Source organism: Dreissena polymorpha, chromosome 11 (assembly GCF_020536995.1).
Source record: "Dreissena polymorpha isolate Duluth1 chromosome 11, UMN_Dpol_1.0, whole genome shotgun sequence".
NCBI lineage: Eukaryota > Metazoa > Mollusca > Bivalvia > Myida > Dreissenidae > Dreissena > Dreissena polymorpha.
The window spans coordinates 5,531,807-5,559,183 of NC_068365.1; the positions used below are offsets into that span (position 1 = coordinate 5,531,807).

At 36.4% G+C, this 27,377-nt stretch overlaps 1 protein-coding gene across 15 annotated transcripts in view; it reads left to right on the plus strand.

Annotated features, from left to right (window-relative positions):
• LOC127851813 (probable histone deacetylase 1-B) overlaps positions 1-27,377 on the plus strand; it is a 98,897-nt gene that overhangs the window by 20,756 nt on the left and 50,764 nt on the right. For 5 of the 15 annotated variants that reach the window (XR_008035967.1, XM_052385704.1, XM_052385702.1 and 2 more), the window contains exon 13: positions 23,049-23,213. The exons of the other annotated variants lie outside the window; for them this stretch is intronic. Coding sequence is in view for 4 of the 5 variants with exons in the window: in XM_052385704.1 (XP_052241664.1) it covers positions 23,049-23,213 (165 nt within the window). In the remaining variant the exon portion in view is untranslated. The remainder of the gene's footprint in view (positions 1-23,048; positions 23,214-27,377) is intronic. 15 annotated transcript variants of the gene reach the window in all.

Here is a 27,377-nt window from a genome sequence, read left to right on the forward strand (position 1 = left end):
TTTACGTTATTTTAACATTGCACGATTTTGAAATGATGTCACATTGCATCCTTTTGTGTCATCAGTTTTGCATTGTGGGATTCAATTTCTTGTTCTAAAGATAACTAAGATGTGAAGGCATAGGGTGCATGTTATACCAAGCACTGTAGATGAACAGAACACACCCATACACCATGATATGAGCCTCTCTGGGAAAATGCGGCTGAATGCATGTGCGTAAAGTGTGATCTAGATTAGCCTGTGCAGTATGCACAGGCTAATCAGGGACAACACTTATCGCGTAAACAGGATTTTCGTTTAGAAATGACTTACAACAAACACAAATTGCCTACAAGCAGAATGTGTATTCAATGATAAGTGTGTGCGGGGTTGCACAGGCTAATCTGGAATTATATTTCACACACATGCATTGAGCCCATTTTCCCCAGAACGAGGCTTATGTGATTAACATGAACTATTTCGAGCATTGTTTGAGAACTAAAGAACAACTTGTTATTGTCCATAATTTATATGTATACAAACGGTAATGGTTTTCCTACATGTTCAATGATATTTCAAGAAATGCTCTCGTATTGGGCGATTTCCTGAATCTTATACCATATTACTCAATGCAAGTAGTATCTCTGAAATCGTATGAGACGCGACATGGTAATTCTTATCAATAAGTGACGTTATATTTCTGATTTCAGTTTATTTTGATGATACTGTTTATACAGCGAGGCTGATTGAAACTGATTCAAAACTTAACAAACATATGCATACAACAGACACTGAATCTATTGATACACAAGATATGAGGATGAATTTTAGCTAACGACACTTGTTTCATTATCACATTTGTTGATTTTTTTTTTGCAACTATCGAAACAATAAAAACAGCCAATCAGTATGTTGTGGTACAAAACATTGTTATGCCTGCGGAAGGTTGGAAAGTCACCGGTAGTAGGATCGACCATGTAACTGTCCTGTCTCCTCAAAATCTGCGTTATGTCGGTCATGCCAAGAAAACACGTCATTTATGAGGTTTAAGACAGGACTGATTGTCAGACATGCACGGGGCCGTCAGACGTTGAGCTGAAGTTACGACTTAACGTTTTTACTCAACTAAAAAGGCGTATGTTTAAATGAAGGAGCGGTAATACCCTTCACCATGATATATTTGTTAATGCAGCATCACCATACTGAAACAATATCCCGGAAAGAGAAAAATAATGCATTGGAATATCAATCATACGTTCGTTTTGACAGCTGACCACAGAAATGATTCCATTTACGATGTGAATCTAAATGACGTTTTAGTGCAGATTCGTTCATACGACACAAAGACTCTATTTTGTTTTACGGATCATTTCGGCTTACAGGGCTGTCCATTCATGTAAAATATCGAATATAATATATATTTTTGGTAAACAACTGGTAGCATGATGAGTTGCAGATAATTGGTCAGCTCAATTCAACAGTGAAAATGCCCATAATATCACTTTAACTCAAACTTGACTAAAAGCGAACAGAAATTCCTACAGATATTTGAAACATCCTCTAAAATTAAGCGTTAACAGTTTACATGAGAGACGTTTCTCAACTAAAAGCAAACAACAGATGGCAATGATTCCCAGTCAGCTGGCAACAATGACTCAGTCGTGGATATCAGGTACAGTGTCACTATAATCAGATATGTTGGATCCCAGTAAAGTCTAGTGTATTTGCATTTGTTTGCCAACAAAGTATTGCCAAGATTTCTATGTATAAATCTTTAATGCAAACTCCTCAGGCGCATAATTAGAGCACACAACGTCTCCCACGTTTCTCACCACGGCCAATCAACTGATGAAGGCAAGCGCAAGCCACTCGTATTCTACTCGAGTCCTCACAACAAACATTTCTTTCCAATACCAGGAGCACACAGGAAATAATTCTAAACTAACTAACAACTGAGCACCTGCCGAGGCCGAAGGCCGAAGACGGTTATTCGCGAAGCGAATATTCTGTGTCACCAGGTGGCCATTTTAGAGGGACCGTAGGTCCCGAGAGTTTAAGATTCTCTAATCCGCACTATCAAAGGCAAACCAGATCAATGGATTCAATCATTCCAGATCCGGGCCTGTGTCAAGCAGGAATTTAGTAATCCGTATCTGGAAAACCTTCGTATAGTTTTCACCCCGTAACCAATAGGCACCAGCACAAACTCTTCGTTTGAGAAGGAGTGCTGTATCAGAAGAAGAAAGGGTTTCCCGGACTCGCATACAGTGTGAAAGAGTAATTTCATGGTTGCAGTTTCAGTTTATTTGCACGATCAGCAAATACATGCTGTAGGTCACACATACTAAGCAAACATAAAAAAGACGACCATAGTGTTCGAAAAAATCATTAGCACAAACTCCCCTCGTAGTCGCACCCGCTGTAGCATTCGCTATTTTGACGGCGGGAACCAGGCTCTGCGAGGTGGGAACCAGACTGACTGGACGAGTTTCTTTTGGGTAGTAAATTCTACTTTTCGCTACGGCGCGTTTTCCCGCGCATACAACAACAACAATCATGGCGCCCATCAGGAATATTTACGATATTGCACAATGAATTTTTCACAAATTAACAGACAGACTAGCGTTGTATCAATGTATAACGCACACCAACTTGTAAAATTAACATTTCGGGGCATACTTCTGCAAGGAATACTTGGTACGGTAACACAAAAATGTCGGTCCATACAATAACCGAAAAGCACCGAAAAGCACCGAAAAGCACTCAATTTCTCTCTATATATATGCAATATATCGTTTTTAGTGTATGTTAACGAGTTTTATTAGTAATAAATGGTTATATGATTGTATGTTTATACTAAATTGTGCCCAAAATGGAAAATATCGGCAATTACCGACCGAAAAGCACTTCATGTGGAAACCGAAAAGCACTCAATTTCTCGCTATATATATGAATATTTGCGTTTCTATTGGGTGTAAACGGATTGAATTAGTTATAAATGGTTAAATTTCATGCACATTTATACTACCTTGGGTTTATAACGAGGTATTAATGCCCGAAATTGGATAAATATCGGCAATATACCGACCGAAAAGCACTTCATGTGAAGACCGAAAAGCACTCAATTTCTCGCTATATATATATAATATTTGCGTTCCTATTATGTGTAAACGGTTTAAATTAGTTATAAATGGTATATTGCATGCATATTTATACTACCTTGTGTTTATAACGAGGTATTAATGCCCGAAATTGGATAAATATCGGCAATATACCGACCGAAAAGCACTTCATGTGAAGACCGAAAAGCACTCAATTTCTCGCTATATATGTGAATATTTGCGTTTCTATTGGGTTTAAACGGATTGAATTAGTTATAAATGGTTATATTTCATGCATATTTATACTACCTTGTGTTTATAACGAGGTATTAATGCCCGAAATTGGATAAATATCGGCAATATACCGACCGAAAAGCACTTCATGTGAAGACCGAAAAGCACTCAATTTCTCGCTATATATATATAATATTTGCGTTCCTATTATGTGTAAACGGTTTAAATTAGTTATAAATGGTATATTGCATGCATATTTATACTACCTTGTGTTTATTATGAGGTATTAATGCCCAAAATTGGTTAAATATCGGCAATATACCGACCGAAAAGCACTCCCGCGACAGCAGAGAATCACCGAAAAGCACTCAAGTTCTCTATATATACATGCAAGTTAACTATAAGGGCCGATTTTAAAGGATTGAAAAGATGTACATATTTATTTAGTCAAAGTCTGTTCATATTGAAACTTAATTTTAATGTCTGAAGTCATCATTAACAACTTGTGAACGAACGGCCGGTACGCTTCTTTAATCAGCACAAAGCAGTTTGGAAATAGATTTTCGCACCTTCAATTAATTATATTCCAGATAATGATGAGAAGTTGTGTTATGATCGGTGCCTTTAATTCATGTCCGAACAGTGCGGCTCGTGTGAATTAATGTTCAGTTTTGTTGATTTACATGTGCTCAATTAATTATTCGATGTACGATGTGAATCTAATCTTAGTTTTAGTGCAGATTCGTTCATACGACACAAAGACACTATTTTATGTTACGGATCTTTTCGGTTTAGAGGACTGAGACATTCATGTTAAAAATCGAATATAATATATATTTTTTTATAAAAAACAGGTAGCAAGTTATAAATATATCGGCAATGTACCAACCGAAAAGCATTTCATGGTGTTTATCATCTTATACGTAAATTGATGTATATGTTTTAAGTATTTCTAATTGACGTGAAACTCTTGAATAGAAATTGCAGCATGACTTTTAGTTAATGTGCTTTGTATTAATAATAGCGATTTTAATTGAAGATACAAAAAAATCAACATGTACACTTGAAATTCAATAGCTCCCCAAATGAGTGCAGAAAAAACAACGTGTCAACGTGTCACGTATATTTCAGGCACGGGCACAATCACTTTATTAGCGCCGTCTTTAAACCCTTTTAATCTCTAAAGAACAGATTAATTTGACCTTAATTAACAAAATTAACAAAATTATTTTAACTAATGCAAGCTAGAATTAATATGTGACTACTTGCTATACAATCAGTACCATTCGAAAATGGATCGTATTTAATTGTGGTTCCTTCTTTGAACTTATGTTGACGGCCGACTTTTAGAATAGCTAGTGCCAGTAATAAATGTATTTCTTTAAATTCACGTGTTGTTTTTTTTAAGATATGAAAGATGCAAATGTGTCTTACTTATATTGTTTTCTGGTATTTAATCTATCTTATATATATGTGACTACGTGCTAATTTTTGGAGAAATGAAAGATTCAAATGTGTCTTATATATATTTTATCCATGTATCATGTGTATTCAGTTTTCATGCGAAAATATATCTTATTTCTTAATTTCCACCATCACACTTTATTAGCGCAGCGCCGACTCAGTAAATTAATTAATGTAATAAAAAAAGTGCAACGGTGAGGTGGATCAATTGTTAGTGCACACCACTTCAGCAATAAATGAAAGTTATTTTGGCTGTATATCCGATATTTCCAATACAGTAGCCATGTTCCTGTGTATTGAGATGATAAGATCACCACAGCAGGTTGCTAATACACAGTGTAGACTGAAATGAAAACAGTTATTTTGGCTGTAAATCCAATTCCAGTACAGTAGCCATGTTCCTGTGTATTGAACTGTCAGATAAGATCACCACAGCAGGTTGCTAATACACCGTGTAGACTTCCACTGTTTTATTATAGTAATTGTTATTTACCTGCTTGGAATAAATGGTGTATTCATTCGGGTCTGATGGTGTATTGTAAAATATATAATTCTGATAAGAAACAGTAGCACACAACAGGAATTTGGTTGATAAAAACAACTGATGTATTTATTGAAAGTGAAATTTGCCCAGAATAGTTGTATAAAATTTTTCGTCTAGCGGCCAAGTGCATTAATCCCGATCGCTGTTGGGTATTTTACTGTTTAGTAACACCTTAATACTATCATTTTTAAACTGATAACGGAAATAAAGAAATATCTTTTTTTTGGTAAGTATACGTGCTTGAATTAATGTTACATCTTTCATTGGAGATACATTGCCGCAGAGTTCTAGTTCGCAGCGTAATCAAGCTCCGTGTAATCGGTATCCTACAATAAATAAGTTTTTAATTATGTGTAATTTAATTCGCAACATTGCTTATCTCAACGTTCAATGGCCCGCGCACTTCACAAAATTTTAAAACATCATTATTGTTAAGTGTACATGCTAGATGTATTCATAAAATAGCAGTTTTTTTAAAAACAATCGGACTTTAACCTTTAATTTGATGCAAATGAACAGAAGAACTGATGTATTTATTTAACGTGAATAACATTTTGAACTAAAAATGTTTTGAATTAATGTTAATGCAAAAATAAATCTATAACATTATACCGCTGTTGGGTATTTTACTGTAAGTAACGCTCGATTGGTCATTGTCGGCTCGGGTAAAACTTACATGTACCCCGGGTACTCTTAAGTAACTCATACTCATGTTGATGCAGTTTTTCTTAACAGAAGTTTGTTTAAGATAATCGTTAGCGCGTTTTACGACATCGGATTTTGGGCGGGAAATACAATTGGGGTACAGTCTAATATCGACCGGGTACATGTAGGTAGTACCCGAGCCGACAATGACCAATCGAGCGTTAGTAAGCCATTAATACATACATTTTTAAAATGTGAACGGAAATAGGGAAATATCGTTTTTTGAGAAGTTTACGCGCTTGATTAAATGTTAGCTGTAGAAATTTAGTCAACTCTTCGGGACACCCTCTTTTTACAGACTTCGGGCCGCATTACAGTCAAAAAAGAAAAATGCATTGATAAATGCTGCTAAGTCCGAAAGGAAACTATTAGATGCGTATAATGTGGGATTACAGCAGACTGATGTTACGTTCCCGTCTTCAGACGCGGACAAGATGGCGATCAATATTCTGCACAAATTTCATCCTGCAATGATAGGGCATTACACACCTATCAAAAAAATCGGTGACGGCAACTGTCTGTTTAGATCTATTTCAAAATGTTTGAATGCCATTGATTCCTGCAAACAAAATTTTAGTAAATGATGTTTCGCCACTCAGTGATGATATTAAAGTTACAAAGGTAGAAACATGTTCAATTCCTGCTAATGCAACTTTTGTGGTAATTGATGGTGACGACTCCGATTATGACCACTCGGAAACTGTTGAAAGGTCTTTTGAAAACTCATTATCTGAGAGCAGTGATGCAAATCAGAATGATGAACTGACAAATGACCAAGCAACGGCTTCTGAGGCAGACAAAACTGTAACATTGTTTAGTGGGAAATTAAACCCCATTTCTATCATATTGACGCGTGTGCGCAGCGGGTAATCAGATTGCGCGCTGCGTGTATTAAGACTATCGCACCTTCAATCGGATGCTATTTAATTAACACCCCGCTGATAAGATAACAGTATTAACACCTTCGATCAGTTGTGTTGTAATTAAAACTCACTGATAGTTTACCTGTGCATTCCGTTGATATTTATATCTGAAAATAAATGAAACACGATTTAAATGCCCCGTCGTATAGATTTCTTTACAAATCTTAATGATAATCATACCTGGTTTTTTATCATTGTTCACATTTGTTATTATAATCATGATCTTGAATTTTATAACTTTTGTACCTTCTTTGCATATGTCTATGTAACATAGTTGTATCTTTGTTTATTTTGTTTAATCTATCTTTTATTCGAACTTTACTACCTTTTTTGCATATGTATATGTAACCTAGTTGTATGTATAGTTTATCCATTTTTATTCTATGTTTTTTATATTATGTACCACTTATTAGTTAGTTTGTACCATATATTTATATACACATTGCGTCCCATATGCCGGTGTATGTCCTGGATTTTTTTTTACATATCATTACTTTCTATAATCATAATCTGATTTGAACTTGAGGGTAACATAATCATTGACAGAAAAAGCTTATCTTAAGCTGTGCAGTTTTATTTCATTACAAACAGCTGCAAATATTTAATTTCTTGTTTATACAAATGGGACTATTTCCGTTGTTGTTTTATTTCTTGCATAAATTTTCGGGAATATTTCGGCCTTTTTTTTCAAAATTTGGCTCTTACAAGAGGTGGCCTCCACGTGGCAAAAGCTGGGCAACATTCATTATGTTGGCAAACTACCTCATGTATATATGAGTCGTGTTCTGGGGAGAAAAAGGAGCTTAATGCATGTTCGTAAAATGTCATCCCAGATTAGCCTACGCAGTCCGCACAGGCTAATCAGGGACGACACTTTCCGCTTTTATGGTATTTTTAGTTTCAAGGAAGTCACTCCTCACCGAAAATCACGTTTGGGCGAAAAGTGTCGTCCCTGATTAGCAGTGCGGACTGCACAGGCTAATCAGTGACGACACTTTAAGCACATGCATTAAGCCCACTTTTCTCAGAACGCGCCTCATATATATATAGTGCTTTATTTTCAAACTTAAATCAATATTTAACGAAGTCATCATTGATTATATTAAATATAGAGAGAAATTGAGTGCTTGTGCTTTATCTTTAAACTTAAATCAATATTTAACGAAGTCATTATTGACTAAATAAATATGTACATCTTTTCAATCCATTATAAACGGCACTTATAGCTTAGTTTCGTTTATATATAGAGAAATTGAGTGCTTTTCGGTGATTCTGTGCTGTCGCGGGAGTGCTTTTCGGTGGCCACCAAAAATAGTAATTAGCTTTATATTTAAACTTTTTATTTAATGAAGTCATTATTGACTAAATAAATATGTACATCTTTTCAATCCATTAAAATCGGCCCTTATAGTTAACTTGCATGTATATATAGAGAACTTGAGTGCTTTTCGGTGATTATCTGCTGTCGCGGGAGTGCTTTTCGGTCGGTATATTGCCGATATTTAACCAATTTTGGGCATTAATACCTCATAATAAACACAAGGTAGTATAAATATGCATGCAATATAACCATTTATAACTAATTTAAACCGTTTACACACAATAGGAACGCAAATATTATATATATATAGCGAGAAATTGAGTGCTTTTCGGTCTTCACATGAAGTGCTTTTCGGTCGGTATATTGCCGATATTTATAAAATTTCGGGCATTTATACCTCGTTATAAACCCAAGGTAGTATAAATATGCATGAAATATAACCATTTATAACTAATTCAATCCGTTTACACCCAATAGAAACGCAAATATTCATATATATAGCGAGAAATTGAGTGCTTTTCGATCTTCACATGAAGTGCTTTTCGGTCGGTATATTGCCGATATTTATCCAATTTCGGGCATTAATACCTCATAATAAACACAAGGTAGTATAAATATGCATGAAATATAACCATTTATAACTAATTTAAACCGTTTACACACAATAGAAACGCAAATATTCATATATATAGCGAGAAATTGAGTGCTTTTCGGTCTTCACTTGAAGTGCTTTTCGGTCGGTATATTGCCGATATTTATCCAATTTTGGGGCTTAATACCTCATAATAAACCCAAGGTAGTATAAATATGCATGAAATATAACCATTTATAACTAATTTAATCCGTTTACACACATTAGAAACGCAAATATTCATATATATAGCGAGAAATTGAGTGCTTTTCGGTTTCCACATGAAGTGCTTTTCGGTCGGTAATTGCCGATATTTACCATTTTGGGCACAATGTAGTATAAACATACAATCAAATAACCATTTATTACTAATTAAACTCGTTAACATACACTAAAAACGATATATTGCATATATATAGAGAGAAATTGAGTGCTTTTCGGTGCTTTTCGGTGCTTTTCGGTTATTGTATGGACCCCAAAAATGTGAAAATTTCAAAAATCTGAGCCCAGGAAATGAGGATTTTTCAACGTCTTTTTTTTTCAAATACAAAAGTTGACGAAAGCCCAGTAATTTCTCTCATCCGCCGGCCTGATCAAGTGTGAGTGGGACAATCACCGTTACCACATCGAGCCCATCGCCTTCGACATGCAGCTAGTCCAGAGATACTGCATCGACGTTAAGGCTAACTCCTCAGTCACTGAGGTACACAGTCAAGCCAAATAGAAAGCCATTAATTTACATAAGCTGTATACTTCGCTAAATTATCTTCATTGCTTACAAGACCCAAGGATTACTGAGAGTCCTTCCAGCCCTTCGGGTTGAACCAGTTCATGGTGTCTTGTGTTGAAAGTTGCTTGTGGGCAAGCTTGTGAAGCGACACAAACAGCATATCCACTTACCTTGATGGTTCTTTTATGCAAGGACATTGACCGCTCAGGCTAATCTGTGACAATAATTTACGCACATGCATTTAACCTGGTCTTCTCAAGACACTCTGGTACCAATTATACAAGTTAGATGAGAAGACTTTAATGGTTACTGTTTCACAATCTAGAATGGGTTTCTGTTGGTTGTGGTGGTTCATGAATCCAATTCATGATGGAAGTAATAGGTAACCTGGAGTATTTGAACTACGCTGTGGGAAAACAGAGTTTACTGCGGAAAGTTAAGGAAATTCTACCAACAAATAAACATTGCTCTTGTATTGCGTGTACAGATGAAAATCATGCAAAAATTAGACTTCATGTACTACATCACGTCATTCTTCCTCGGGAAAAGCGTGGACTTGAATATTTGATTGCTGAATAACAACTTCGTAGTGCAGAGGTTGCTAATATTATTGTATACAGCTTCACGTGGGGTCGGCGTGTATTTGGCTGCCTGAGCGCTGATTGGCTGATACCCTTACCAAGAAGAATTTGATTGACAGCTGGAAAAATCAATATTGGCCACTTGCTGAGAAATTCATTGATAACAGTAGCTCTCAGTCTGAATAACCCGATTTACTGTTGACATGTGTACGTGTTGTGTATTAGAGAATAGCGTACGTGCGGATTATAGGACGTCCAAGGGACTTCCACCATTTGTATAATGGACGTACGTTTTTGGGCGTAATTTACGCCAGACGTCCACTAACGGAAGCGCTGCTGGTATAAATCTTTGCCTTTCATCCAATCAATGGTTTTGTGACTATAAGCAGTTGACTTTGCAGTCCACACAGACTAATCAGGGATGATACTTTCCGCATAAAATGGATTTTTGTGATGTACAGTCTTCCCTAAATTGAAAAATGCAATAAAAGCAGAAAGTGCACAACCCTTTACCCCTTTACGGAGTGAGGCTCAAATAATTCTCACCAATTGTGTTCATGCCTTCAGGTGACATAGGCAACTACTACTATGGCCAGGGTCACCCGATGAAGCCTCACCGTATCAGGATGACTCACAACCTCATCCTCAACTATGGGCTCTACAGGAAAATGGAGATATATGTGAGTTGTATAGTTCAAATTCGGTATCTGAACAGTTGTTTTTACAGAAAATTTATACTGAAGATTTTGAAGTTATATTTCATATTGATTTTCTAAAAAAAGATTTTTTTTACTTTAAGCGATATAAAGTTTTTGAAAATTGCCATTTTGTTACAATTTGGCCTTAAATTTTTAATGTATATCTTGTGGAAGCGCCAAAAATGTAGAATTAGTACATGAAGGTTTTTTTTTGTATGTATTGTCTGTCTGAAATCAATTTAAGACGAATGTCTCTTTGAAAAAAAACATTGGTGGCATGAACAATGTATGATTGGTACTTTCTGGATAATCTGTATCTAAATGTGTTGTTTTAAATGTTTGTCAGTAGTCAAGAACATTATTTTCCTTGTGTTTTACATCCCTAACATACCAAGGCACCAAAACATATTTTCATATAGACAGGGAACTGTAAAGTGTTAATTTCCTGTTGTAATAAATTGGCTTAAGTTAAAAAGGAATCAAAACAGGTAGAGCAAAGAATGTTTTAAACATTCAATTAGCATATTTGTCCCTGTTAAAGAATATGATTTTAAATAAAAAGGAAAGTAAATAGTTAAAATAGACCATTGCCAAATGTATTTTCTTTCTTAAATATTTTGTTAAATTGACTTAAGGATGATTTCCAAATTGAAAACACTTGAAATGTTTATATTTAAATTACTTCAAATATTATATAATACAATTTTGAGAAAAAAAATATATGTATTACTTTTTATGTTAATATAAGTATACAAATTGAAGCTATAATCTGGAAGTGAAAACTATTTGTGCAAAATATTTTGGAATATAAAACTTACTGCATTAAAAAATTATCATGATCACTGTGTATTCCCCCTTATACCCTATTTACATAAAACTCTTTAAGCAAAAGGAAAATAAATTTCATTCTGCTGAATAAACATGATTTTACAGTAATTCCCCTTGTTTTACAGCGTCCCCACAAGGCCACTCAGGATGAGATGACCAAGTTCCACAGTGATGACTACATCAAGTTCCTTCGCAGCATCCGGCCTGACAACATGTCTGACTACAACAAACAGATGCAGAGATGTAATTCTTTGATTCTATAATTAATTTAAGGGTCATTTTCAGTATTTCGTATTATGCTAGAACTGTCATCAGTATTATTACTGTTGTCATTGTGAACGTACCTTACATTTAGTAATGTATAGCAAAAATCATGTGAGCCTTGCTCTGCGAATACAGGGCTTAATGCATTTGCATGCTGGGAAATTTGTCGTCTGCTAAAATGTTGTCTGCTAAATTTCTAAAATTAGCATTTTCTTCGATTTTTTTCAAAGAATACTATCAGAATAGCAAACAGTTTTGGATCCTGATGAGACGCCACGTTTTGTGGTGTCTTATCTGGATCCAAACTGTTTGCAAAGGCCTTCAAAATTCGGTTCCCGCACTGAAAGGGTAAAACCCCCTTTTCACAGAGCAAGGCCCGTATATCCTCTCTATATCATAAGTATGTTTGTTTGTTTGCAGTCAATGTGGGTGAGGACTGTCCAGTGTTTGATGGCATGTATGAGTTCTGTCAGCTGTCCACTGGGGGATCTGTAGGTACGTACGGGGTTTCTTTAACTATCTGCTCTAATCAGTATTGATATATAGCAATCAATAAAACTATTACATGATACTTTCATGGCTTCAATTTGCAGGCAAATATAATACAACTATTTGTAATAGAGTTTGATTATTCAGTTCTTAAATGAGCCTTGAGCTGGGAATATGGGAGGTTTATTATATGTGTCTTGTTCTGAGAAAACTGGGCTTAATTCATGTGCGTAAAGTGTCGTCCCAGATTAGCCTGTGCAGTCCGCACAGGCTAATCAGGGACGACACTTTCCGCCTAAACTTGGATTTTGGGTAAGGAGGGACTTCCTTGAAACTAAAAATACCATTAAAGCGGAAAGTGTCGTCCCTGATTAGCCTGTGCGGACGGCACAAGCTAATCTGGGACGACACTTTACGCACATGAATTAAGCCCAGATTTCTCAGAACAAGACACATATGTATGTACAGATCATGTTCATACATGTATGTTTGTACTGCTTAAGTCATGTTCATATGTTTGTTGAGATCATGTTTATCTTTTTGTATTGCACATGTTCATATGTTTGTGCTGCACATTTTCATTTGTACAGGGCTCTTGCTGGCACAAAATTTTCATTAGCCAAATTCACCGCAGAACACATAAATTCTTCACATTTTAACTGTTTTATGGGGTTTTGTACAACAAAAAGTCAGAGCTCCAGATAAGGGTCGTATTTTCGTAATTACGAATTATTTTCAAGTCCGTTACGTATTTATTTTAAAATCCTGTCGTACCATTAAGAATTACAAAATCAAGTTACGAATATTATTTTTACATCGGTTCGTATCGATTTTTATTGAGTTCTTTTCGCGTATTAAAGATCTTTGCGGTGCTTATATAGAATGGTTATCGGGTTTGTTTAACAAAGCGCATTTTTTCCAATAAAAGCGGCGTATACAGTCTATCTGTCAAAAAACAATGGCGGCGCCCAGAAAGCGTCCTAAAAAACTGCAAAGCGTCCAAAACACGCTTTTAACATATTGTACGCAAAGTGAGCCGAAGTTAAATGTTTAGAAAGACATTATAGAAAATATCTTATACGATGTTGTATGTTCAGTTGCCGACACAGTCGGAAAAGCTAAACAAAAACGCGACACGACGGGTCCAAACTTAAACACACAAGAAAACATTGAGCGAGTGGAAGGGACAAGTCCCGTGGCTAATCGTTGAAAAGATTGAAGGGGAGACCCGTTTTAAATGTGAAATATGTAAAAATTCATCTAAGGCATGCAATCTAAACACAGTTTGGGCATATGAAGGTATTGGAAAAATAAAATTGTATAATACTGAAAAGACACTGTTGAACTCGTATAAATAAAGTTGCTAGTATGTTTATTTTGATTTTTTTTGCATGAAAATAATCATTATTATTTATTTTTAGGTCATTCAGAAAAAATAAGAATTGTTTTCCAAAACTTAGTAGTAACGTAAAGAATAAAATTTCAGAGTTAAGAATTCTTTTTGAAAATCTGGTAGTAATTTAAGAATTTCACAAAACCTTATCTGGAGCTCTGAAAAGTTGTTGCAAAATGGTAATTTTTTGAGCCAAATGTGTTTATTTGTACCCAATGGCTCATATTGCACATGTTCCTATGTTTGTACTGCACATGTTCCTATGTTTGTACTGCACATGTTCCTATGTTTGTACTGCACATGTTCCTATGTTTGTACTGCACATGTTCCTATGTTTGTACTGCACATGTTCCTATGTTTGTACTGCACATGTTCCTATGTTTGTACTGCACATGTTCATATGTTTGTACTGCACATGTTCATATGTTTGTACTGCACATGTTCCTATGTTTGTACTGCACATGTTCATATGTTTGTACTGCACATGTTCCTATGTTTGTACTGCACATGTTCATATGTTTGTACTGCACATGTTCATATGTTTGTACTGCACATGTTCCTATGTTTGTACTGCACATGTTCCTATGTTTGTACTGCACATGTTCCTATGTTTGTACTGCACATGTTCCTATGTTTGTACTGCACATGTTCATATGTTTGTACTGCACATGTTCATATGTTTGTACTGCACATGTTCCTATGTTTGTACTGCACATGTTCATATGTTTGTACTGCACATGTTTCTATGTTTGTACTGCACATGTTCCTATGTTTGTACTGCACATGTTCATATGTTTGTACTGCACATGTTTCTATGTTTGTACTGCACATGTTCATATGTTTGTACTGCACATGTTCATATGTTTGTACTGCACATGTTCCTATGTTTGTACTGCACATGTTCCTATGTTTGTACTGCACATGTTCATATGTTTGTACTGCACATGTTCCTATGTTTGTACTGCACATGTTCATATGTTTGTACTGCACATGTTCATATGTTTGTACTGCACATGTTCCTATGTTTGTACTGCACATGTTCATATGTTTGTACTGCACATGTTTCTATGTTTGTACTGCACATGTTCCTATGTTTGTACTGCACATGTTCCTATGTTTGTACTGCACATGTTCCTATGTTTGTACTGCACATGTTCCTATGTTTGTACTGCAAATGTTCATATGTTTGTACTGCACATGTTTCTATGTTTGTACTGCACATGTTTCTATGTTTGTACTGCACATGTTCCTATGTTTGTACTGCACATGTTCCTATGTTTGTACTGCACATGTTCATATGTTTGTACTGCACATGTTCATATGTTTGTACTGCACATGTTCCTATGTTTGTACTGCACATGTTCATATGTTTGTACTGCACATGTTCCTATGTTTGTACTGCACATGTTCCTATGTTTGTACTGCACATGTTCATATGTTTGTAATGCACATGTTCATATGTTTGTACTGCACATGTTCATATGTTTGTACTGCACAGCTGGAGCAGTGAAGTTGAACAAGCAGGCTGCAGACATTGCTGTGAACTGGGCGGGCGGTCTTCATCATGCCAAGAAGTCAGAGGCCTCGGGGTTCTGCTACGTCAACGACATCGTCCTCGCCATCCTAGAACTGCTCAAGTAAGAGAAAATATTTTGTTTTCAAAACCATTTTGTTTAAACTGTCTTTAGTTTTAATAACAAGGGCCTATTAACAGGCTAGTTAAAAATGTTTCTTTAAATATTGCATCACACACACACAGCTAGTTTCAGTACTTCTGTTCCTGGTAATTAAGCAGCAAAAACAATTACATTGAACAATTTGAAAATTTAATTGCCACCTTTAAAAAAAATAATCTTATATGTCTATTGTCTATAAATGTTACAGTGCACGAAAACATCTGATTGGTACAATCTGCTGTTCCTGTTTATTTTCTGCTGACACAAGTTTGGTTCTACACATAGATGGGATATTGATTTTATTGCCATTAACCCTTTGCATGCTGGGAAATTTGTCGTCTGCTAAAATGTTGTCTGCTTAATTTCTAAAATTAGCATTTTCTTCGATTTTTTTTTCAAAGAATATTATCAGAATAGCAAACAGTTTGGATCCTAGTGAGACGCCACGGTTCCCGCACTGAAAGGGTTAATAACGGATATAAGGATTCTGTCTTGCTGATGCAGCTAAAGTTTCAATTTGGTTTATAACTGAAACAGCTTCATTAACCAATTCTTTAAATTCATAAAAGACCCAAAAAATGTTACTTAATTATAATATTGCTGTAGCAAATGATTTAAAGTCAGGTATGTTATAATTGTATTAAGGAAATAAGAAATATGGATAAAATATGCAGTAATCTGAGAAAAATCGTGTCTAAATCCATTTTTATTGTAGTCATATTGTGATTGTGCAATTGCTAATATGGACCCATATAAGCTGCCCTCTGGCAAAATAGGGCTTAATGCTTGTGCTTAAAGTGCCATCCCAGATAAGCCTGGGCAATTTGCACTTGCTAATCAGGGAAGAAATAGGGCAATTTGCACTTGCTAATCAGGGAAGAAACAGGGCAATTTGCACTTGCTAATCAGGGAAGAAACAGGGCAATTTGCACTTGCTAATCAGGGAAGAAACAGGGCAATTTGCACTTGCTAATCAGGGAAGAAACAGGGCAATTTGCACTTGCTAATCAGGGAAGAAACAGGGCAATTTGCACTTGCTAATCAGGGAAGAAACAGGGCAATTTGCACTTGCTAATCAGGGAAGAAACATTCCGCTTTTAAAGAAATGTTCTTTTCCTATACAAAAAGCAGTGTAGGCCAAAATGATCCCTGATTAATTTGTGCAGACTGCATAGGCTAATCTGGGATGATACTTTAGGCATATGCATTAAGCCCACTTTTCCAATAACATGGATAATATTTAGTTGTTTGCCTTGAATGTGAAAATTTCCTTTTCTTGTTGGATTTGGTGATAAAAATAATATCAATGTGTCAGTCCATGCATTACTCTATCCAAACATGTTGTAGATACCACCAGCGTGTGTTGTACATTGATATCGACATTCACCATGGCGACGGTGTTGAGGAGGCGTTCTACACGACTGACCGAGTGATGACCGTGTCATTCCATAAGTATGGAGAGTACTTCCCAGGAACTGGCGATCTCAGAGTTAGTATTACTAATTACCTAAATATTTATTGTCTTCTTTATTTTTCTGTATTTTTCAAGATTATAAATGCACATATATCAATTTTCACTGAGATCAGGTTACAGCGGTGTTATTTTAATTCTTTTAAGCTGATTTCCTCCTTTTCAAGTCTGAAATAGTTACACACATTGATAATTACTATTTATACAAAACCTGTTGAATAGTACCTTTTTTTCCTAATCTCAGTCCCAATTTTTCTAATGAATTGTTTGATTTTCACATGTTTGGAAATAGAGCTGTTTAAGTGTAGAAATAAATAGTTTTGAAGTTATTATATCCATTTAATAAATCTGTATAAGTTTTATTTATAATTGATCAGAAGTTCTTAACTGAACAAAATTATTGTTTCCAATTTACATTAAATTGAAGTGTAATTCCCAATGTCACGAGTATGGGTAATATCCTAAAAATGGTGATAAAACTTTCTGTTTACTGTTAATGTCTGATATTCTCCTACTTAGGACATTGGAGCTGGCAAGGGAAAGTACTATGCAGTAAACTTCCCCCTGCGAGATGGCATTGATGACGACGCTTATGAGACTATCTTCAAACCGGTATGTGTTATTTAATTAAGTGTGATTCTTTTCTTTGTACCTAATAGCTTTAAATACTGGACAACAATTGCTTTATTTTCATCTACAATTGATGGACACATATCCTGTATGTGCAGAAATGCTGGTCATTGGTCATCAGAAACAAAACTGCACTTATGTCTTATATGAATAGGTTTTTTTTTTGGGGGGGGGGGGGTAAAATAATTTCTGCATTTTAATTCCATTATGCAACCACAGGGCCTGTTTTTATTATCTGATGAACCTACAACATTTGTTAATCAAACTAGAAGACAGTTTTTGTCCATTCAAAAATATGACAGTCTAGTTGAGATAGTTTTACTTATATGTTTATTGTAAAACGTTTTAAAATCTCTAGAAGGCAATCTGTTATATCCATCTTCATATCTCCATAAAACTTGTACCTCACATTGATGTCTATGTTACAGGTGATCAACAAGGTGATGGAGATGTACCAGCCCAGTGTGATAGTGCTACAGTGTGGGGCGGACTCTCTGTCTGGGGACAGGCTTGGCTGCTTCAACCTCACACTCAAAGGTTACACACCACTCTTACTAAGCTCAGTTGTGTTATCTTGCTGTCTTTTTGAAGTATTCCTCCATTTGAGTGCCAAGATTGCTTGACAACTTAGATGTTTGAGCGGCTGGGTGGAATGATCTTTAGATAAGACTGTGTAATCAAATGAGGATAAGTAGAAATCTACTTCTTCATGTCATTCAGCCTTTTCTTCAGATCTTTCCTCATTACATGACATTGTTAGCAATTGATATTTTCTCATGGAGATTTTTGTCCAAAAGAATAAGGCGGCAATCAAGCCGAGTGCTAAATGGCTCGAGCCATTCTTAAGATTTACCTTTTCTGAATATTTAATTGTAATTAAAATAAAAAAAACTAATTGAAATCAAAGTTTCAATGTTTCAAGGATCATAAATGGTCAGCAGAGACTTATTTTGAAATTGAAAATTTATGTCGTCATTTAGCAAGAAAATCTAAATGGATTTTCCCTGACCAAGGCTACTATATTTTATTTGAACAGACTGGTATTGCTGGCTGTTTCATCTTACAACATGTGTGGCTGGTTCTGACCAAACTATTGCATTGCTTGGTATTTCCTATTACCATGTATGTGGCTGGTTCTGACCAGACTGTGGCATTGCTTGGTATTTCCTATTACCATGTATGTGGCTGGTTCTGACCAGACTGTGGCATTGCTTGGTATTTTCTATTACCATGTATGTGGCTGGTTCTGACCAGACTGTGGCATTGCTTGGTATTTTCTATTACCATGTATGTGGCTGGTTCTGACCAGACTGTGGCATTGCTTGGTATTTCCTATTACCATGTATGTGGCTGGGTCTGACCAGACTGGCATTGCTTGGTATTTCCTATTACCATGTATGTGGCTGGTTCTGACCAGACTGTGGCATTGCTTGGTATTTCCTATTACCATGTATATGGCTGGTTCTGACCAGACTGTGGCATTGCTTGGTATTTCCTATTACCATGTATGTGGCTGGTTCTGACCAGACTGTGGCATTGCTTGGTATTTCCTATTACCATGTATGTGGCTGGTTCTGACCAGACTGGCATTGCTTGGTATTTCCTATTACCATGTATGTGGCTGGTTCTGACCAGACTGTGGCATTGCTTGGTATTTCCTATTACCATGTATGTGGCTGGGTCTGACCAGACTGGCATTGCTTGGTATTTCCTATTACCATGTATGTGGCTGGTTCTGACCAGGCTGGCATTGCTTGGTATTTTCTATTACCATGTATGTGGCTGGTTCTGACCAGACTGTGGCATTGCTTGGTATTTCCTATTACCATGTATATGGCTGGTTCTGACCAAACTATTGCATTGCTTGGTATTTCCTATTACCATGTACCGGTATGTGGCTGGTTCTGACCAGACTGTGGCATTGCTTGGTATTTCCTATTACCATGTATGTGGCTGGTTCTGACCAGACTGTGGCATTGCTTGGTATTTCCTATTACCATGTATGTGGCTGGTTCTGACCAGACTGTGGCATTGCTTGGTATTTCCTATTACCATGTATGTGGCTGGTTCTGACCAGACTGTGACATTGCTTGGTATTTCCTATTACCATGTATGTGGCTGGTTCTGACCAGGCTGGCATTGCTTGGTATTTTATATTACCATGTATGTGGCTGGTTCTCGTCTTCAGGTCACGGGAAGGCTGTTGAGTTCATGAAGAAGTGGAATCTGCCTCTGATGATCCTAGGGGGTGGCGGCTACACCATCAGGAACGTGGCGCGTTGCTGGACCAATGAGACCTCCATAGCTCTTGGTGTAGAGGTGGCCAATGGTAGGAGGAAATTAATATATTCCTATGAATGTCTTGACTGTCAGAAAGAAGACAGAAGCATCTTGTTAAATTATATAGGTTGTTTAGATCTATGTAATGCCCATTCATATAATATAATAATATGACAAAATACAAATAATATATTAGAATGTGATCAACATTGATCTTCACTATTAATAATAGTATGCTTTCTTTTATACCTAATGATAAAATATGTCATTTCTGCAGTAAAATAACAGGAGTGAAAATAAACAAATTGTTATTTTCAGTGATGAAAATAACAAATTTTCGGAACTCCTTTTTCTATTTTTAGATTATCATAAATAATTTTATGTATATTTTCTATGATCACGAGTGAATTAAAATCAACATCCCACCGAATCCAACAAATTTTCTCTTTATTTTATGCTTGTTTACCGTTGATTTACATAGTAAAAGAGTCACACTAATGACGTCATTTTGTGTTTTGAAATGTATTGAGGCATGCCACGGGAGAAATGATAACTTTTCAGTGAAAGGGAAACAGCTGTTAATTATTTTATTGAAAAAGGGGCATAAAATAAACAGAAAATGTGTTCATGTCAGTGTAAGATAGTTTGTTATTTCACTCGTGATCATAGAAAAATAATATTTTCACTCGTGGCGAAAATATATTTTCTATGATCACTTGTGAAATAAACAACGATCTTTCACTGACATTAACAAATATCCTCTATTTGTTTCTAGTAAAAGCCAGCAATGTGTTAATGTTGATGGTATATTTCAGAGTTGCCATACAACGACTACTTTGAGTACTATGGACCCGACTTCAAACTGAATATCAGCCCCTCCAACATGGCCAACCAGAACACCACAGAGTACCTGGAGAAAATCAAGTAGGTCATGGGGGGTTTGAGTAGGTCATGTGAGACTCAATTGAGTCACATGACCTTCATGTATGTCATGCATGCTTTAAGTGGGTTACATATTACTGAAATAGGTCAGGTGAGTTTCAACAAGATAACAAGGAATTCAAGTATTTCATGAGGGCTTTTGAATTTAAACCACAAGGAAATTAGACCAACTGAAAAAAGTGTGATAAACCAAAAAATGCAGCAAAAATATATATATCATCTGCCAATTATGATGTATTTTAACAACAATAATTTTGTTCTTTGTCTAGCTAAATATCAGCATCTATCAGTCAATATCTTAGGTACAGGTTGTGTTATCATACAGCTCAGTAGTGTGATGTTTTGTTGTGCCTGTTACAGGACCCGTCTATTTGAGAATCTCCGTATGCTACCCCACGCCCCTGGAGTACAGATGCAAGGTAGATAGTTTGGATAGGTGAAGTCTGATTTGTTATTGGTATAAGTACTTATGGTGGGCAGGTATAGTCATTGGTTGTCAGTTGTCATTATTGTTACCAACAATGAGCTTTGTTTTTAATAAGCACTTTTTGCTACTTGCTCACAGTGTTTGGCTAGATAATGTTTCAGTAGAGTACAAACTAAGTCAAATGTTTTCCAAAACTTTATTACCTTGTAAAGTAATTATATTCACAATTATTTTGACAATACCCTGAGAAATCAGTGGAGTTCTTTGAAACATTAAAAGTCACAACTTCATAACTTTTGGCTATTAAATGGACAATAATTGATGAAACCACATCAAGATTCACATTCAAGATTGATTTCACTTATATGTGAGTATAAAAAACACACATAAATTATAACCTTCCTTACCTGACTTTTTAGACATTTTTTAGTAAATATATTACCTGTATGCAAAATGTACCCAGCGTAGCTACAAATTAGCCTGCATATTTGCATAGTCTAGTTAAGAGATATAAAGTCCAAAAGGTTTGATCATGGTCTCATCAGCAGACAGGGCAGCTCCAGACCAGACAGCGTGATTGCGCAATATATCTGGAGCTATGCTGGCTGCATTTGGCATAAGACCCATTTTCGCATGATGCAGACATATAATGTTGGAATTTATCTCTGCAGCCATCCCAGAGGATGCCCTGAATGATGAGAGTGATAACGAGGACAAGGATAATCCAGACAGTAGAGTCTCCAGTGAGTTGAGTTGGAATGGGAATTAATGGGAATTGTAGTGAATAATGAGTCCAAAGAGACAAATCTGGGACGACAATTTCCGCCATTATGGAATGTTGGGTTTTTAGCAAGTCTCTTCTAAATGAGAATCCTTTTCTGGCAGAATGTTTGGCTCATGATAAGCCTGCGCAGACTGCACAGTCTAATCTTGGATGACATTTTATGCATATGTAATTAGCCCAGTGTTCCCAGAATGGGGCTCAGACTTGAGTCGCGTTATAAGAAAACTGGGCATAATGCATGTGCGTAAAGTGTTGTCCCTGATAAGCCTGTGCAGTCTGCTTAGGCTAATCAGGGACAACACTTTACGTCTAAATTGGATTTTTGCTAGGTCCAAAAAAAGGTTTGTTTCGGGTCTCCCGACCGTGTCTCCCGAAATGGCGCCGACCCTCAACTTTGTATTGGGGTCGGAAAAAAAAAATATTCGGGCATTTTCGTTCATATAAGATGTAATATCAAGCAAACAAAGCATGTTATAATAAGCTTTAGTAGTCTTCCATTGTAGTACCCGAAAGACAAAAAAAACAAAAAAAAAAGCTCTACCTACCGACCCTGTTGTTTTTTTCAAGGAGACCCCAAATGGACCTTCTTTTTTTTTGGCCTAAGAATAGACTTCATTTAAATGAAAAATGTCATAAAAGCGAAAAGTGTCGTCCCTGATTAGCCTGTGCGGATTGCACAGGATAATCTGGGTCAATACTTTACGCACATGCATAATGCCCAGTTTTCTCAGAACACGACTTACTTTTACTATTGTTGGTATTTGGGGTATTTGTAAATTTCATTTGTTCTTTGCTGCTTAAGAGTCAGTAGTCTGTACTTATCTTGGTTTCATCTTCATTTCTTTCACCATGCTTCATATGATCTAATCAATGATTTCTAGTTAATCAATAAGGTTATCAAACACCTTACCGCTCAAGCTGGTTATACCTCCTGATGGTCTTCTTGTTTTCAGTCCGCGCCAGTGACAAGAGGATACACTGTGATGAGGAGTTCTCGGACTCTGAGGATGAAATGTCAGGACCAAACGAGTCGGGCGGTAGACGGGACCGGATGTCACACAAACCTAAACCCAAACGACCCAAAACTGATGAGGAGCGAAAAGCTGAGCAGGCAAAAGGTATTGTTTTTGTTCCCAATACTCGGTATTTAAGTCATTGTCAAATACCCCAGTGCAATGGTGTGAAACCATGGAAATGATTGCTTCTGTATAGATGATCTTCCATGCTCTGCTCTGGGCTCAGTTTGCGTCTTAAATGAACACATGCAGCATTTTTTGGGAGGAGGGGGATAATTTTGTGTATATTTTCAACAGGGGAATTACACTAACATGGGATATGTCTTCTGAATTAGTAATAATACTGTATCTACAATGTATTAATGTTTTGTATTTAAGCGTATTTAATAATTCATATTTCTTATTGAATTAAAATATAAGCCTATGCAGGTTTTTCAAAGGCTTGTCTTATAAATCAATCAACACTGTAGTAAACTCAGACCCCAAATAGTTGTTCAACTTGCATTGTACTGTATGTTGTGACTGATGCGTTCCAGCGTTTTTCCTCACCTACCACACTTATCAGTCATTACGGTGTACTCCTCCACGAAAAAATCATGGCAGTTACTTAGAAGACTGCTGATGGCAACCTGGTGCATTTCTCGTGGAAATTGTACATTTCATGCTTAATATTGTCAAACATTTATTTCGTATTTTGACACGTAAACGTTTTTACAAATAATTATTTAATTAACTAAAACGGTAAATGTTTGGTTGCATTCTCAAATGACCGTTATTAAATTTGTAATACAAAGCACACTTTTCAATCTTCATGTTAATGCGACGTTATCAAAATCTAACTTCACATAAACATTACACATGCATATTTCCTTTGTCTTGACAAAAGCGCGCAAAAATTAAATCTTTTAATTTCGGTTTAAAATTTTGTTATTCATTTTAAATATATTAAAAAATTAATTTCCATTAAACATGCTGTATCTTTATCTTAACGGTCTTTTCGATGGTTCATTATTGAAGCAGTTATTGTACGCTGTACTGAGTAAACAAAAATTTGGACAAAACTGGATTAAGTGTTGGGTGTTGTGAAAACACGCTTAGCCGGTTTAATGACCTTATTGTGTAGACTGCGATGTTTTGACAAAAGGGATTAACATGTGCGTGTGCAAATCTTTGGCGATTTGTTTTCTATGACATGGATTTTTTCGTGAATTGGGAATTTTTATTTTTGAAATTGGGATTTTTTTTGAAATTGGGAAAAATGGTCTCATTGGGAACGGTGCCGTTTTACGGTACCAACTTCATATAGAGGAAAAATGCTGCGTTCTTCAACTTGCATTTTTAGCCGGATTTTTTTCGAAAAAATCTCGGCTTATAGATTGATGTTGTCGGGCGGGCGGGCGGGCGGGGGGGGGCGGGCGGGCGGGCGGCGTGCTCGAAAATGTTAAAGTTCTTATTTCATGGTATAACTTTGGTATGCTTGGACCTAGAGTCTTCAAACTTGACATGAAGGTTGGCCAGGATTAACAGATGACCACTGGTCATTTCAAGGTCATTCATTTGAAGGTCAAGGTCACTGTGACCTTCAATATAAAAAATGTTAAAGTTGTTATAACTTTGGTATGCTTGGACCTAGAGTCTTGAAACTTGACATGAAGGTTGGCCATAACTAGTTAGTAACCACTGGTCATTTCAAGGTCATTCATTTGAAGGTCAAGGTCACTGTGACCTTGAATGTAAAAATGTTAAAGTTCTTATTTCATGGTATAACTTTGGTATGCTTGGACCTAGAGTCTTCAAACTTGACATGAAGGTTGGCCAGGATTAACAGATGACCACTGGTCATTTCAAGGTCATTCATTTGAAGGTGAAGGTCACTGTGACCTTCAATATAAAAATGTTAAAGTTGTTATAACTTTGGTATGCTTGGACCTAGAGTCTTGAAACTTGACATGAAGGTTGGCCAGAACTAGTAAGTAACCACTGGACATTTCAAGGTCATTCATTTGAAGGTCAAGGTCACTGTGACCTTGAATGTAAAAATGTTAAAGTTGTTATAACTTTGGTATGCTTGGACCTAGAGTCTTGAAACTTGACATGAAGGTTGGCCAGAACTAGTAAGTAACCACTGGACATTTCAAGGTCATTCATTTGAAGGTCAAGGTCACTGTGACCTTGAATGTAAAAATGTTAAAGTTCTTATTTCATGTTATAACTTTGGTATGCTTGTACCTAGAGTCTTCAAACTTGAAATAAAGATTGGCCAGTACTAGAAGATGACCACTGGTCATTTCAATGTCATTCATTTGAAGGTCAAGGTCACTGTGACCTTAAATGTTAAAATGTTAAAATTGTTATAACTTTGGTATGCTTGGACATAGAGTCTTCAAACTTGACATGAAGGTTTGCAAGCACACTTAGATGACCACTGGTCATTTCAAGGTCATTCATTCTAAGGTCAAGGTCACTGTGACCTTGAATGTAAAAATGTTAAAGTTCTTATAACTTTGGTAGGTAAAAATGTTAAAGTTCTTATTCCATGTTATAACTTTGGTATGCTTGTACCTAGAGTCTTCAAACTTGACATAAAGGTTGGCCAGTACTAGAAGATCACCACTGCTCATTTCAATGTCATTCATTTGAAGGTCAAGGTCACTGTGACCTTCAATGTTAAAATGTTAAAATTGTTATAACTTTGGTATGCTTGGACCTAGAATCTCAAACTTGACGTAAAGGTTTGCAAGCACACTTAGATGACCACTGGTCATTTCAAGGTCATTCATTTGAAGGTCGAGGTCACTGTGACCTTGGATGTAAATATGTTAAAGTTGTTAATACTTTGGTATGCTTAGACCTAGAGTCTTCAAACTTGATATGAAGGTTGGCCAGAACTAGTAGATGACCACTGGTCATTTTAAGGTCAAGGTCACCGTGACCTTGAATGTAAAAATGTTAAAAAATAAAAAAATTGAGATCAAACTTTCCTAATTGTCAATTCAAGTTCATATTTGTGACCTTAAATGTTATTGTTGTTCATGTATATGCATGCATTCAAAACATAACACAAGGTTTGCTCATGCCTTGAAAAGTACTTACATTTCATTTTGACCTTTGAACAATATTTCAGTAATTTAAGTATTGCATTGACAAAAACACGAAAGGTACTTTCCTGTCATTTAAATCAAAAATCCGGCTTCAATGCGGTCATCTCCGACCGCGGAACTCTTGTACTGTATGTTTTGACTGATGCGTTCTTCAACTTGCATTGTACTGTATGTTGTGACTGATGAGTTCTTCAACTTGCATTGTACTGTATGTTGTGACTGATGCGTTCTTCAACTTGCATTGTACTGTATGTTTTGACTGATGCGTTCTTCAACTTGCATTGTACTGTATGTTGTGACTGATGCGTTTTTCAACTTGCATTTTACTGTATGTTGTGACTGATGCGTTCTTCAACTTGCATTGTACTGTCTGTTGTGACTGATGCGTTCTTCAACTTGCATTGTACTGTATGTTGTGACTGATGCGTTCTTCAACTTGCATTGTACTGTCTGTTGTGACTGATGCGTTCTTCAACTTGCATTGTACTGTATGTTGTTACTGATGCGTTCTTCAACTTGCATTGTACTGTCTGTTGTGACTGATGCGTTCTTCAACTTGCATTGTACTGTATGTTGTGACTGATGCGTTTTTATCCCCACGCTTTTTGAAAAAAAGGTGGGGATATTGTGGTTATCTCCGCCGTCCGTCCGTCTGTCTGTCCGTCCGTCCTGGCCACTATCTCCTCCTACACTAAAAGCACTAGAACCTTGAAACTTACACACATGGTAGCTATGAGCATATGTGCGACCCTGCACTATTTGGAATTTTGATCTGACTCCTGGGTCAAAAGTTATAGCGGTTGGGGTGGGGCCGCGTCAGAAATTATCACTCATTTTTTTAGGTTATTTTACATTTACTTCTTTATTTCTACACCGATTCACTTCAAATTGATACTGGACCTCTCTTATGACAATACGGTCAATCTCAACCATGCATGGCCCCATTCCCAACCCTGGGGCGCCCCGCCCACATAGGCCACACCCACCAAAAATTTCCATTTACTATAATTTTTTCATTTCTACACGGATTCACTTCAAATTGATACTGAACTTCTCTTATGACATTAGGGTCAATCTCAACTATGCATGGCCCCATAACCAACCCTGGGGCCCCGCCCACATAGACCACACCCACCAAAAATTGCCTTTACTATAATGTCTTCAT